At 47.0% G+C, this 14,700-nt stretch overlaps 1 protein-coding gene across 4 annotated transcripts in view; it reads right to left on the reverse strand.

Annotated features, from left to right (window-relative positions):
* LARS2 (leucyl-tRNA synthetase 2, mitochondrial) overlaps positions 1-14,700 on the reverse strand; it is a 146,752-nt gene that overhangs the window by 70,845 nt on the left and 61,207 nt on the right. For all 4 annotated transcript variants that reach the window (XM_010817882.4, NM_001435144.1, NM_001435143.1 and 1 more), the window contains exon 7: positions 8,829-8,972. In XM_010817882.4, the coding sequence (XP_010816184.2) occupies positions 8,829-8,972 (144 nt within the window). The remainder of the gene's footprint in view (positions 1-8,828; positions 8,973-14,700) is intronic.

Consider the following 14,700-nt stretch of genomic DNA (forward strand, 5'->3'; position numbering starts at 1 on the left):
AAAAGGACCGGCCAGGGTGTTCAGAAAGGCTACTAGGGAAGTTTAAGAGCAAGATGTAATGTTTACTTTGTCTTCATTTTTTTTTCTAATCAAATTTATAATTTATTTCATTGTCAGTATACAATAAGAAATACACTATTAAGGTATCTGTCCCATTTTCCCCTAGTGATCATTCCTAGACAAACCTAGACAGCATATTAAAAAGCAGAGACATTACTTTGCCAACAAAGGTCTGTCTAGTCAAAGCTATGGTTTTTCTAGTAGTCATGTATGGATGTGAGAGTTGGACCATGAAGAAGGCTGAGCACCGAAGAATTGATGTTTTTGAATTGTGGTGTTGGAGAAGACTCTTGAGAATCCCTTGGACTGCATGGAAATCAAACCAATCAATCCTAAAGGAAATCAACCCTGAATATTCACTGGAAGGACTGATGCTGAAGCTGAAGCTCTAATACTTGGCCACCTGATTCAAAGAGCCGACTCATTAAAAAAGACCCTGATGCTGGGAAAGACTGAAGACAGGAGGAGAAGAGGGTGACAGAGGAGGAGATAGTCGGATGGCATCACCGACTCAATGGACATGAGTTTGAGCAAGCTCTGGGAGGTGGTGATGGACAGGGAAGCCTGGCGTGCTGCAGTCCATGGGGGCTGCAAAGAGTTGGACGTGACTGAGCTGCTGAACAACAACAAATCATTTCTCCTATCTCCGAAACACAAATAATAAAGGAAACCTTCCTGCTTGCAGAGCATGTATGCCAAGCTGGAGACTGTGCGTTTCCTTTCTTCAGAAGTTCTTGTTCATTCTCGTACAGGAGTGTGTGTGCAGGTGGGCTGTCTTCAGTGGATAGGAGGGACACGGTGCAGGCAAGAACTCAGGGATAGGAAATGAGGTGGCCCTGGAGCTGATCTCATGGTGGGACATTCCCGAGGCAGCAGGTAGGCACTACGTCTAAGGGAGAGGAAATCTACCTATTCTGTCATGAATACAGCAGTTTCTGAATCCAGAGCGTGGATTCTGAACCCAACCCTGCACCAACTCTGATGAGCTCTTCCAGGCAGAAGTGATCCCTTAAGGCCTGCTAAGAGTCGGCCAGAGGCCTCCCAGCACGTCTGCCGTCACCCCCAGCTGGTATTGAGGAGCCTGGTCCCTTGGCTAGGGCTGTGGGTGGGGAGGGGGTGGTGACAAGTCTCCTGACTCACCCCCGGCAGCCTCCTGCTCACCGGCAAAGTGCTGGGGCACGGTCAGTCTCAAATCACTCTCTTTCCTTTTGCCTCTGTCCCCCTCTTCCACCTGTCTGCTCCCATCCCCACCCTAGAAGGACTTCCCCGTACCCCCTGGCACCAGTGAATGATCACCCTGAGGAGGGCTGACGGGCTAGGATGGAAGGTGAAGAACAGAGTTCGGCTCATGGTGTAGGAGAGAAAAGATCCCGGAGAGGAGGTGAAACGGAGAACAGAAGGAAGTATGAGATATTATGTAAGAAGGAGCAGAATTTAACAATTAATTAGCTTTGTGAGACAGGGAGTCAAAACCAGATCCTGGGATGGGAGCAGAGTCTGCTGTTCCCAAAACAAGTGACAGCCGGGGCCTGGGGGGACACTCCGACAGGAAGCCAGCTCCGAGGCTGCTCTGAGCGCGACGCAGCGGGGTCCGGGCTCAGCAGCCCCTACTGCGCAGGCGCTGATCAACTGTTTCTTTCAAGCGGGGAGGAAAGAGGCCAACTCAGCCCGGATTGGCCACAGCGGAGCACACGCGGGTGATTGCGGTAACAGCTTTCAAGCCACCGGGCTTAACCCTGCCCCTCACAGTACATAAACCTCAGCATTAGGATCGTTAACTCTGGCCCCGGCCTGTGTCCTCACGGCTTTTTATCACAACAGCCCTGCAGAGAAGCCGACAGCTTGTGAGATGGTTCTCACTTGCTCGTCTGGCTGCTCAGAAACTTTCCCTCCTCAGCCAACATCTCCTCGGTGCACAGGCCCACCATGTGAAGGCCCAGGTTGCACACACAGGAGGAGACATCGGGGCCAAGGATCCTTCTGGGCAGCAGGGTGGGGCAGAGGGGCCAACCCCCACTGACCAATCCCTCTGCAAAGTCTCGTGACAGCGCCTGAGGACTTGCGCGCTGTTCGGAGAAGGCATTTCCGGGCACCACCTGTGACCCGAGTCTCTGTTCTAGGGCTGGAAGAGGACCTGAGGGCAGGAGCAGAGAGCCAGGCAACAGCCCACTTTCCAGGAGACAGCCAAATGCTTTCACGGGGAACTCCAGGCCTTGGGATCAGAACAATGGTACCCCAGGGTCCCTAATCCAGAGCTCAGGGGACTCTTAAGGAGCCAGGGACACCAGGGGCCTAGACCCGCATACCCATATACCACTGCTCCTCGGGGGCAGCCTTTCTCTCCAGCCTCCTCCTCCACACCCCCCAAGAGAGCTCCTGTCATAGCCTTGCTCCCCTCCCTCCCCTGCACACCACTCCAACCCTGAATTTCCCGCTTTGCAGGGGCCGACAAGACCAGGGAGCTCTGGGTGTCTCTACTTTACCCCCAAGTGCAGTGTGAAGCCAAGATGAGAGGCACAAAGCGGGCGGGGAAAGGGCTGGCTTATTACTGCCCACCCTCTCTTATCTCCTAAGGGTTCGGTGTTGCCCGTCTCCTTCTTGCCAGCAGGAGCTCTACTTGGAAAGACTTGTGAAGTTTCCTGCACGTCTGGATGGCAACGAAACACTCCCTTACAGACATGCTGCACGTCACAGCTTTCACACCATCTGGCGGTACCTCCTCTGACCACCGGGCAGAGGGGGGCTCCTCAGCTCCCCTGTGCTCTCCTGCAGTGTGACGGCGATCCCAAGGGCTGTGGCCTCTCATGTCTGCGGTCTCCTGTGCTAGTCCCTGAGCTCCCAAAGAGCAGTGTGTGCTGAGCCGCTCAGTGGTCCCTGATGCTTTGTGACCCCATGGACTGCCGCCTGCCAGGCTCCTCCGACAGTGGGATTTTTCAGGCAAGAATAATGGAGTGGGTTGTCTTGCCTTCTCCAGGGGATCTCCCCGACCCTGGGATTGAACCTGCGCCTCCTACACTGGCAAGCAGATTCTTTACCACAGAGCCACCTGGGAAGCCCAAGGAGCAGGGACCTCAGCTTTTCTCACCTGTATTTTTAGCACCTAGGCAAGGCACTCAGTAACATCTGGGAGAGAAAGAATGAATTCAGATTACCTGAGAAGTGGTACAGACTGCTGGTGAAGAAGGTAAGCACCTGGACTGGAATCCCAGTGCTGTTACTTTACGACCAGTGTGAGCCTCCGTTTCCCCATCAGTAAAATGGGGTAACAGGTGGTACCCACCCTCCAAAGAATAATGTGAACGTTCAATAAGATGAACGTGCAAGGAAAAGCCTGGGCACTGATCAGATCGGGGGCAAGCAGGCAGGAAGTGGGAGGTGATCACAAACTTGGTTCGTATTTAAGCAGTTGCCAGGTAACTCCTGGAAACTTAAGAGAACATCAGCACCAATTAGGTATGGGTGTTGACCGAGCACCATCAGGGCATGAGCATGTCCACTTTAATGCCAAAGAGGAGCCATGTACAGTGTCCCAGCATCTTGTCTGAGGACCTCCGCGGAGGCAGCGTCTTGTCTGAGGACCTGCGCGGAGGCAGCCTCTGGGGGCTACAGGAGGGAGTGCAGAAGTCAAAACCACAAATCCGTCAGAAAGAGTCAAATGGGAAGCCGTCTCTCCACTTGTCTCGCCTTCCCATTGTCGCCCTGCTGTCAGGAACCGAAGCGCTCGTTCCAGCAGGCTCTGAACCCCCTCTGCTTCCTGCATGTAGTCTCCACTCTGCCCTCCCCTCCTTGCTGCCCCCTCGCGGTGCTGCCCACCACAATCCTCCCACGCATTTCTGCCAGGACTAATCCATGCTCTTCAGATACTCCTACTGCCAGTTTTCTTTCTTCACAGAACAAGTGGCTGAAATCACTTTTAATGTTTCATAAAGCAAACAATCCTGGGAAGGACTGGATGGGGGATACATGGAGAAACATCAAATACATCACGGAACAGCCTCGATAGAAGATTTTTATATTTCAGATGTTTTATATTTTAATTGTCACATCAGGCATCATCTTTCTAATTTGGAAGTTACAAGAATGAAAAGAGGGCTCCTCCAGCCATGCTCCCAAGCAGACCACCAGCTGTACACCATCGAGGCAGCCCTCAGGCCTGGTCAATCAGATGTACACACGGAGCTCTAAAGATAACTGCCGGGCACAGCTTGGCCATCCCAGCACCCATTCCCCGTTCCCTTCCCCCAACCATCTTGACTACAGAAGCTAAAAAGCTCAAGTCTGCTTTCCTAGCCTTCTATGCCTGCGTGTAGCCACATGACACAATAATGGATAACAGAACATCAGTGGAATTTGGCTGTGCATTTGTGGGAAAGGTCTTGCTTTCCGGTTACTAACATTGCCTCTGTCTTGAATGGAAACATGATGTCTGATCTGCAGAAGCTATCTTGCAACCATGAGGTGACAGGCAGGAAGGAATGGCTGATGAGAACCATGGAAATGCCAACTCAGAGCCCTATCCCAGTTTGGGCCCAGCAACTGGGACTTCTTTGGGAAGGAATCTCCCATTTATTAAGTCGCCATAACTTGGGTTTTCAGTTACTTGAGGCTAAAAGCATTACTGACTCAATATCTCATCCTTGTCTATATAGCAAGACCTCATCACTAATTCAACACTATTGCTGTCATATGTGGAGAAGGAAATGGCAACCCACTCCACTGTTCTTGCCTGGAGAATCCCAGGGACAGGGGAGCCTGGTGGGCTGCCGTCTCTGGGGTCGCACAGAGTCGGACACGACTGAAGCGACTTAGCAGCAGCAGCTGTCATATGAGGTTTTAAAGTAGATGTCCTGTCTCACTTGATCTTCTTTGAAGTTTTAGACCCATTTATCCAAGAATCATTTATTTCTACATCTCTACTCAAATGATTCATTGTCACTGCAAACTCAAAAGGGTCAGGACTGTGTCTCTTCCAGGACTCCCTATCCCAGTGAGTAGCTGTATCATTCACTTTGTGTCTAGGTCAGGGGCTTTCTTCATGACATCATCTCCTACATACTTTCATTCAATATCACCAAGTTCTTAGGCTTTGCCATATGAATATTTTTCTAACCTACCCATTTATTCCCACTACTATCTAAGTTATGCATGCCTGCTGCTGCTGCTGCTAAGTCACTTCAGTTGTGTCCGACTCTGTGTGACCCCATAGACGGCAGCCCACCAGGCTCCCCCGTCCCTGGGATTCTCCAGGCAAGAACACTGGAGTAGGCTGCCATTTCCTTCTCCAATGCACGAAAGTGAAAAGTGAAAGGGAAGTCGCTCAGTCGTGTCCGACTCTTCGCGACCCCATGGACTGCAGCCTACCAGGCTCCTCCGTCCGTGGGATTTTCCAGGCAAGAGTACTGGAGCACGGCAATAACCTCCTAACTGGTGTCTCTGCATCCTCACTTACCCTTTCCATGGTGAATTTATAAAAACACAAATCTGACCATGTTACTCCTTTCCTTAGAATCCTTTAATGGTTTCTTAAGAATCACATGATAAAGTACGGATTTCTTAAGGCACTGCCTTATCTGACCCCTAACCATTTCTTCAGGTTTTCCAGCCCTATCTTGAGTTTCTCCTCTTGGCTCTCCTAGTTTCAGCTATACCATCATTATTTCAGTTTCTTAAACGTGTCATACGCATCTGTTTTAGAACTACCACTTGTTTTGTTCCCTATATGGAGTGACAGGGGCTCCTTTACAGCTTTATGGCCTATTTAACCCTTACGCATCCCTCTGCAGCTCAAACAACAATCTTCCATTTCAGATGTTATACTTTTCTGTTCTAGATTTCCATTTTTTTAAAATGTTTCCATTTCTCTCCAGAGATTCCCCTGTCCACTCATCTGTTCACTCCTTATGACCATCTTTTCCTTTATCTCAGGATCTATGTGAAAAAGTTGGCTTAAAGCTCAACATTCAGAAAACGAAGATCATGGCATCCAGTCCCATCACTTAAGGGGAAATAGATGGGGAAACAGTGGAAACAGTGTCAGACTTTATTTTTCTGGGCTCCAAAGTCACTGCAGATGGTGGCTGCAGCCATGAAATTAAAAGACGCTTACTCCTTGGAAGGAAAGTTATGACCAACCTAGATAGCATATTCAAAAGCAGAGACATTACTTTGCCAACAAAGGTTCGTCTAGTCAAGGCTATGGTTTTTCCTGTGGTCATGTATGGATGTGAGAGTTGGACTGTGAAGAAGGCTGAGCACCGAAGAATTGATGCTTTTGAACTGTGGTGTTGGAGAAGACTCTTGAGAGTCCCTTGGACTGCAAGGAGATCCAACCAGTCCATTCTGAAGGAGATGAGCCCTGGGATTTCTTTGGAAGGAATGATGCTAAAGCTGAAACTCCAGTCCTTTGGGCACCTCATGGGAAGAGTTGACTCATTGGAAAAGACTCTGATGCTGGGAGGGATTGGGGGCAGGAGGAGAAGGGGACGACAGAGGATGAGATGGCTGGATGGCCATGGACGTGAGTCTCAGTGAACTCCGGGAGCTGGTGTTGGACAGGGAGGCCTGGCGTGCTGCGATTCATGGGGTTGCAAAGAGTTGGACACGACTGAGCGACTGATCTGATCTGATCTGATTTCTCTTGTGCTGACTCCCTTTCCCTGCCTTTATTATAGATCACAATTTCCTGGTTCTTTGCAAATCTAGTAATTTTTTACTACATGCTGGACATTGCAGATAAAACCAACCTTTCAGCGAGTCAGAACTATGCTGTTTCCCTTTTAAGGTGTTGAGTTTTGTTCTGAAAGTTACTTTTGAAACTGTGGGGCTTATTTTTAATTAAGGTGAGTCTATTTTGATTTTGTCCTTGGTCCTAAAGAGTCATGAACATTTGTAATATATAGCCTTTCTGGGGTCTCAGCTGCGTACTTTTGGCTGAACCATAACTCCAAGTCTCAGAGCACTGTGCAGCCCCCTGACAGCTCTGTTCTCCTCTTAATCCCACAGTAATCATTTTCTATTAGGCCTTATGAAGTCTTGCTTTGTGCATGTGTAGCCTTCAGTCAAGGATGTGCAGTGAACACAGATATCTGCTCACGCTTAACCACTCCCACGCCACCGCCTCTGCTGATTTTCAGGGCAAACCAAGTGCTGACTTCTAATGTCAGCTTTTGCAGTTAATTCTTCACTGGAGTTCATCAAGAAGCAGGCAGGTCACCATGGCAACTAACCACTTCTGCTGAACAGTTGAAAATTCACAGATGACAATTTAAAGAATAATGCCACTCAGGTTATTACATTTCCAATTAGAGGCAGAGGTCAAACCAAAGAGCTAATTAGGTGGCCTTTCCACCAATGCCTATTAGAGTCATCTGACAGGTCCCTGAGGTGCCCTGGCATGCCTCCTGGTGATGCACTCACCCCAACTGCCAGCAGGTGGGGGCTCCACTGCCTGGGCTGTGATAGAAAGCTATGTCCTCAGCTTTCTTCCATTCAGCCTCTCAATACTACTAGCGTGCTTAAAAGGAGCATTATGTTAGCAAGTTCTAAAGAGTAGTTTTCCAAAACCATATGCTACATTCTGGATAAATTAAAATGGGGAACATTTTCATTTAGGACGTGTCTTTGAGTGAGAGAACTAGAGGTCATATAACCATATGGCACTCGTATGGTGAACTGGAGTACTGCAGTTCTAATTCAGCAAACTTTTGTAGTGATCAGAGGTTATTTATAACGTGCTTATTTTGCAATATAAAAAGTACAGAATGGGATCCGACCCAAAGTGCACTTCAGTCCAGCACCCTATCGTGATGTAGCAACCCGTGGGCTACGATGGGAAGGTACAACCATGCCACGTATGGTGGCTGCCACAGAGTAAGAACAACTCTGCATGGTGCCTTTACCTGTTCAGAGCCGGCTGACCTCCAGTCTTCTGCTGATAAAAAGGTTATCAAATTGCCACAGGACATGCCCCTGATTTGTTCTAGTCACTTTTCTCTGGAATTTCAGGAAGTGATCGCTCAATTCCATATCCTGAAACATGGTAGGCTCAAAGAATATCTTGCACAGAGTGGTTCTGGCATGCCCAGAATAAGCTATTTCACCCAGGCTATTGGTGATTTAGTAAGCAAGCCCCACCTTTCAATGGTTGGTTTTGCCTTGAACTTCTGAAAACAAAGAGTCAGAGGCAACTTAAAGAGCACTTGGTCGCACCCTCTCCTTCTGTTGATAAGGAAACTGAACTTCAGGGACTCACACTGGTTTACACTATTAATCGGAGACACGACAAGTGTTAGAGTCCAGAGCTTTGCTTCCTGCCTTGGTTCACTTTCACCCTGGCCTTCCCGCATGAAGACCGCCATCTCCTCACTCCTTTAGGTGGTCTCCTCTGGACCCTCAGAAATGTCATTCTATCTTTCTGCAGGTCTTACTAGAACTGCATAGAGGAAAATACTTTTTTCCTTTCTAGTTTTATTGCTGATATAGCTGCAGATAAAGATGAATGTTTTTTGGCCTTTGTGGCAGTACAGTGATTTGTTGAAAGGTCAGCAAACAATGGCCTACGATGACCTCAGGTGCTATTCTTGATTTACAACCGAAGGACCCAAATCCATCGTGCTCTGTGTGAGTGACCCTGAGGCCCACGTGCTTCCTGTCCGCACACCCATGGCTCTAACAGCTCTAACTAGAGTTCACCTCCAAGAGGGAGGCGAATATTCAGAAGACCTGATCACACATAAGCCTTACTGGGGCGCCTCCAGGCTGATACTCACCTTTGCATAAGCAGTTGTCTTAATAAACCATTGTCTGAGGTACTTCTGTTCCACCTTTGCTCCAGAACGCCATGAACAGCCGTGTTCATCCACCTGCTCATTGGCAAGCACTGTTTGGTCCACTGGGTCCCAGTTAACCAAGGCCTGTTATAATTCATGAAACAAAATGATGCAATCTGGTGAGTATATTGAATAGGATCATATGGAGGTCCCTCACATGTGAGAGGGGCTACAAAGGCAGTATTTCTGCTCTGAGGCTTAAGGGCAGCTCCTTGGAGCATCGTTTGGCAAGGAAGCTACTGGCAAGCTGAAAAGAAAGAACGTGAACCGCCCCAGAGCCTTCACCTTATCAGGACAGGCCTGGGAAGGGAGGCTGTATGCATGCGACTAACTCAAGTTCAGAATCTGCTTGTATAAAAGGATGGACCTGCAGATTGGAAATTTTAGTAAATAGAAGAAAAGAAGAAAACAATGATACCCAGCACTTAGCAGAATTGGGTTATTTTAGGGAAAACAATAGGTTTCTCTTAATAGAAATAGCCAAAACTTCCTGAGTGATTACCATGTGCCAGATGGCTGTACCAAATGCTCCCCTAAGGTCGGCTCTTCTAATCCTCACGACAACCTTTTGAGGTAAGAATATTACTATCCTTAAGTTGCACAGGAGGAAATTAAAGAACAGAGAGATTAAATAACTTGCCTGAGGTCACACAGTCAGTAAGTAACAGAGACAGCAGGGTAGGAACTCAGGTCTCTAGGAATTGTAAACATTTTTGTGATTAAAAAAAAAAACCAAACTTCTGTTTAAATTAGAGTACAACACACAGAGTAATGTGAATAAATCTTTTTTTTTTTTTTTTTAATAAATCTTAAGTGTACAGCTCGATCTATTTCCACCATCACTCATCAAGACACAGCATTCCCAGCACCCCAGAAAATTCTGTTCTGCCTTCTTCCGATCAACATCGGCCCCCCAAAAGGTAGCAATATTCTGAGATCTTTCTCCATAGATTTCTTTGGCTGATAGAACCTATAGTCTTAACCAGGATGAAGTTTCTCTCCACAGAGTTCTAATTTGGTTTTAGTTTCATTTAAAACACCCCTGCCATTTACATTCACTCCTTTAAGAAAGCGTTTGTTTTCACTCATTTCTTTATCTGGCCGTGCCAGCTCTCAGTTGCCGCACGTGGGGCGTTGTGGCGTGCAGAATCTTAGGTCGTGGCACGTGGGATCCAGGTCCCTGACCAGGGATACAACCCAGGCCCCCAGCACTGGGACCACCAGGGACCACCCTGCACTCACTCCTTTATGACATTAGGCACTACTTAGTACAGAGAGGGCAACGAGTACAGAGACGTGTTTGGGCAGTGGAACATATATGTTGTGTTGTAAAATATTAATCAACGATTCTAATAAGACGTGCTGGATATTGTCGATTTGGCCCTCCAGTCCTCTTTCCACCACATTCTGTGATGGAAGTTGTCCCCTGGGCCCACATTAACCTGGACCCTTGCCCTCTGGCTGGGTTCAACCAGCTCCTTCCCGTGTGGCTCACGGGCCGGCCTCGCCTACTGCTCCAGCTGCCACTCTCCCAGTTCCAGGAATGGCTCCCCGATGTCGCCCCTGCCACCCGAGGTGGGCAAAGGCTTCCTTCTGCTCCTAGTGCCACAGGTGCCGGACCACCCCTTGTGGTGGGGTGTGGGCTTCCCCGAACTCTGCACAGAATCCGCCTTTTCATCACGTTTTCTTCAGTGACTGCTGTCAGGCAGGCCCTCTTTTCTTCTGCTGGGACCCTGACTGATCCAAAGACATATCTAAAAGTTACATAAAAAGGAGGAGTGGAGGAGAGGCTAACTTCTATGGGTTGTGATTTTACAATTAAAAAGTAATATACCCACTGCAAATTGTAAACATGTAACGCGTAGAGGAGGGGCGGAAAAGGCATGCATGGAGTGATTTTTCTCCCCTCTTTCTACAGTCCCCCAGATCCTTGAATCCATAGACAGAGAGACAAAATATAGGACAAATGATTGAAGACCTAAAAACTTGAGGTGAATAAGCCAAGGGTGGCTTACTTATCTATTATTATTGCCTGCCCATTATTAGGGGTGAGGGGAAGGATACCATTTAAAAGATATAAAGAGAGGGCCAAGTACTGTTCAGTAACCAGGACAGCTCCTTCAAGAGCCCCCTGCGCCCCCCAAACCCAAAACCAGTGCGCAAGTAAAACACTACAAAATATGAAACAGAGAACAAAAGCCCTATATGCCTTCACTTCTGCCTCCTGTCCCCACTGCAAACCGCAGGAGACATGAGGAAGCAAACACTCAGCCCTGCGGATTGCAAGAACAGGACAGGACTTGATTTTCTCATCAACATTTCCCACACAGCCTGGCAGCCCTCAGACTCCAAGTTATAAAATGCACTGAGGGATGTGTGCTCCTAAGAGGTTTACACATTATAATAAAACCCTGCTATCAAATGAAAGACAAACAGAAGCAAAACACAAAAGCAATCTTCCCCCACTGAAAGTCTTGATGGGGAGAAGAAAAATACAAAAGGAAATAAAGTTTCTAATCAAAGATGCATTCAAATCAAAGGGACATCCCTGGTGGTCCAGTGGCTAAGAGTCTGTGCTCCCAATGCAGTGGGGGCCTGGGTTCAGTCTGGTCAGGAAACCAGATCCCACATACCTCAACTAAGATCTGCTGCAGCCAAATAATACTAATATAAAAAAAGATGCATTCTTGTAAGTACTCAGTCTTGTTTCTTCTCAGGACCGTGATCCATCTCAAGCACAGAGTTACAGAGTTCAGAGTTGGCCTTTCTGCAGGTGGTAAAGCCACAGGTGGTCAAAATTCAGGGCCTGTAGGGTCCAGAGTGCACAGCATCTATGGCCTCTTGAAGGCCTGGAGCTGACTTCCAAATCTTTCTCTGGGTCTCCTCTCTTACGTAACGGTCTCTAACCTACAGCTTCCCTTCAAGCCATGGTCTGTCTTCTTTCATCTGGCATTCCTGGGTTTTCACATCTTGAACACTTACTTTGATGGATGCCCTGATTTTTAAGCAAGCACAGTCATGCTCCACAGAATACAGTTAATGGACAGCTTCACTGACTGTGGTCACTCCTCTGGTTAATTATGGTCTCTATCACCTCCGAGGCCAACGCCATGCTCCTTACAGTCAACTAGTCTTATTAGCAAAATACAGCCTATCTCTATATTTTCCAATCAACTTTAAATCAATACTGAAATCAGTAAAACACCTGCAAAAACACTGAACTCTAGCTGATTTGCCCACTGCTTCTCTAACACAAGTTATCTGGCAACATCACAGAATGAGCCGTCATCCTGAAGAAGAGAACCTCCCCAAGTTGATCAAGGCTTAAATGCCAAGGTTAACATTTTTTTGGTCTGCGGGATTTGTGGGAAGCTTTCAGAAAGCATTTTAGAAATGCACGTCACAACACGATTCTACGCAAGAAGCGACCGTGTTCACAGATTCCAGTTTGTACAGACTGTGGTTTGTACAGATTCCAGATTGTGGGTGCTGCATCATTTTTGTCCCCTTCCCCTCCCCTTCTTGGCTGTTGAGCTCTTGAAGTCGTGGAAGACCATGGGGTCCACTGGGGATTCTCAAGGCAATTTCATTCTGATGCTTTTAAAACTTAGTTTTAATTGGAGGATAACTGCTTTTCAATGTTGTGCTGGTTTCTGCCATACAACAACGTGAATCGGCCATAAGGATACATATATCCCCTCTCTCTTGAACCTCCTTCCCACCCCACTCCTGGCCTACCCCTCCAGGTTGTCACAGAGCACTGGCTGAGCTCCCTGGGTCATACGGCAACTTCCCACTAGCTGTCTGTTTTAAATATGGTGATATATAGCATTGAATCAGCCTGATTTTGAGTTTATCAGCCCTCTTTTCTGCGACACGGACACCCTGGTGCCTACCGCCCCAGCAGGCCTCCTGTGTCAAAGCTCATCCTTTCTCATCTCATCCTGTCCTTCCTCTGGATCCTCTCTCCGCCTGCTTCCCTGGCCCTCACCCTCTTCACCAGCTGCCAGTCTTAACAGAGTAGATCCTCCATTAGCATGCTTTTGGCTCCTGCCTGGCCACAGCACCACTAGTCAGGCTCGGGCTGCTCCCCATCATTTCCCTGGCTTCTTTCTCCTCAAGCTCTCCTTCCGTATGACTGGAGACCTTTTCTGAGTATGCTGCCATGCAGCTTCAGGTTCCAAAGGCTGGTGAGATATGCTTTAGGGTATTGATTTTCTCAAGGACTATTAGCTTTTTTCTTGACAAAAGCTCACTTAATTAAGGAACACCACATAGATCTCATGAAAGGATCTAATTCTCAAAATCGATTTTGCTCTATTCCATCCAGAATGGGCCTGAATTTGGACTCGGTCCAGAATGGGGTGGGGGGTGGGGGGGTGGAAAGTTCCCAAGGCCACCGCTTGCTGCTTGCACTACCTTCCAAAGACATCAGGGGGCAGACTGGGAGAGGCTGCCTGTTTGTGCCCCGCGTCTCTTTAAGTAGCTTAGGCTGGTGAATTAACACTAGCAGCAGCTGCCGCTGAAATCAAGGGTCAAAGACAAATTCACAGATTAAGTGGCGCTCCACAGTTCCCTAGAACGTCCAAGTAGAACACGGCATCATTATTCTCTCTACTAGCTACATCCACGGAATTTCTTTTTTTTTAACCAGAGAGGTGATATTTAATGTTCTCCCAAGAAGAAGTCTCTATTCATATTTTTGGCTGAAAATATTTTTGGTCCGTGACAGCAAGAACAGATTCGCTTCTTCGATGGAAATAAACATTTTGATGGACAGTGCTTGTTAAGAACAAGAGTTAGACTCCAGCTCTGCTTTGTAATGCTCTGCTAAAATACTCTCCCTAAATGTCCATTTATACTTACAGCAGAACTGAATTTAAGGATTAAGGCTATCTTTATTTATTTATTTTTTTTTTAAAGGCTATGACAATGCCATTAGAGGAAAAGTATTAATATGTGAATTATTTTTTTTGCCAAATATGCTTTACAAAGTATGCTATATGCAGTTTTTTAAAAATCAAATTAACTTTCTTATGCTAACTTCAAAGCTTATATTTTGAAATAAACCCCAGAAATAGAAAGGGTTATAAAAATAGTTATATCAGTATGTTTTATGTTTTAAAGCCAATTTGAAGACGGCTATCCAATAAAAGGAAATCTACCTGGAAAAAAATACTTTGGATTAGAGACAACTCTGGTCCTCAAACAATGTACCCAGTGTGCATGTTACATTCTATTTATGATTTTTTCCCTTAGATCATGTCATTTAAGTGACTTAAAAGAACGCATCAAAAAAAATTTAAATCAATAACCAGCAGTAAAAACACTGTCTTTCTAAATGAATACCCATGAGACAATCTACACCGTTTTTCTGTAATACCTTTCCTTGTGCAGGCTGCCTCAGAATTAGCCAGGAAGCTTCAGGATTTTTTAACTTTTTGTTTTTCCAATTTAAATATAATAATGACCCTAGGTGACTACAGGCATGCACAGATGGGCACTTATTAAGGATGTACTCTGTGCCAGGCACCATCCAGCCTCTCCACAAGCATTCACCAGTTTAATCCTCGTAACAACCCTCTGAAGCGGGGAGAAGAGGCTCATGGTAGGCAGAACAATCACACCCCAGAGATGTCCACGTCCTACGTCACTTGCAACCGGTGCCACCTACATGGCAAAAGGATCTTGGAAGACATCTGATTAATGAAGGATTTGGAGATGGGGAGATTAACCTGGATTCACCAGATGGGCCCAAAGTAATGAAAAAAAGCTCTTATAAGAGAAAGAGGAAGGCAGAAGAGTCAGAGTC

The sequence above is a fragment of the Bos taurus genome, chromosome 22, assembly GCF_002263795.3.
Source record: "Bos taurus isolate L1 Dominette 01449 registration number 42190680 breed Hereford chromosome 22, ARS-UCD2.0, whole genome shotgun sequence".
In the NCBI taxonomy this organism is placed as follows: domain Eukaryota; kingdom Metazoa; phylum Chordata; class Mammalia; order Artiodactyla; family Bovidae; genus Bos; species Bos taurus.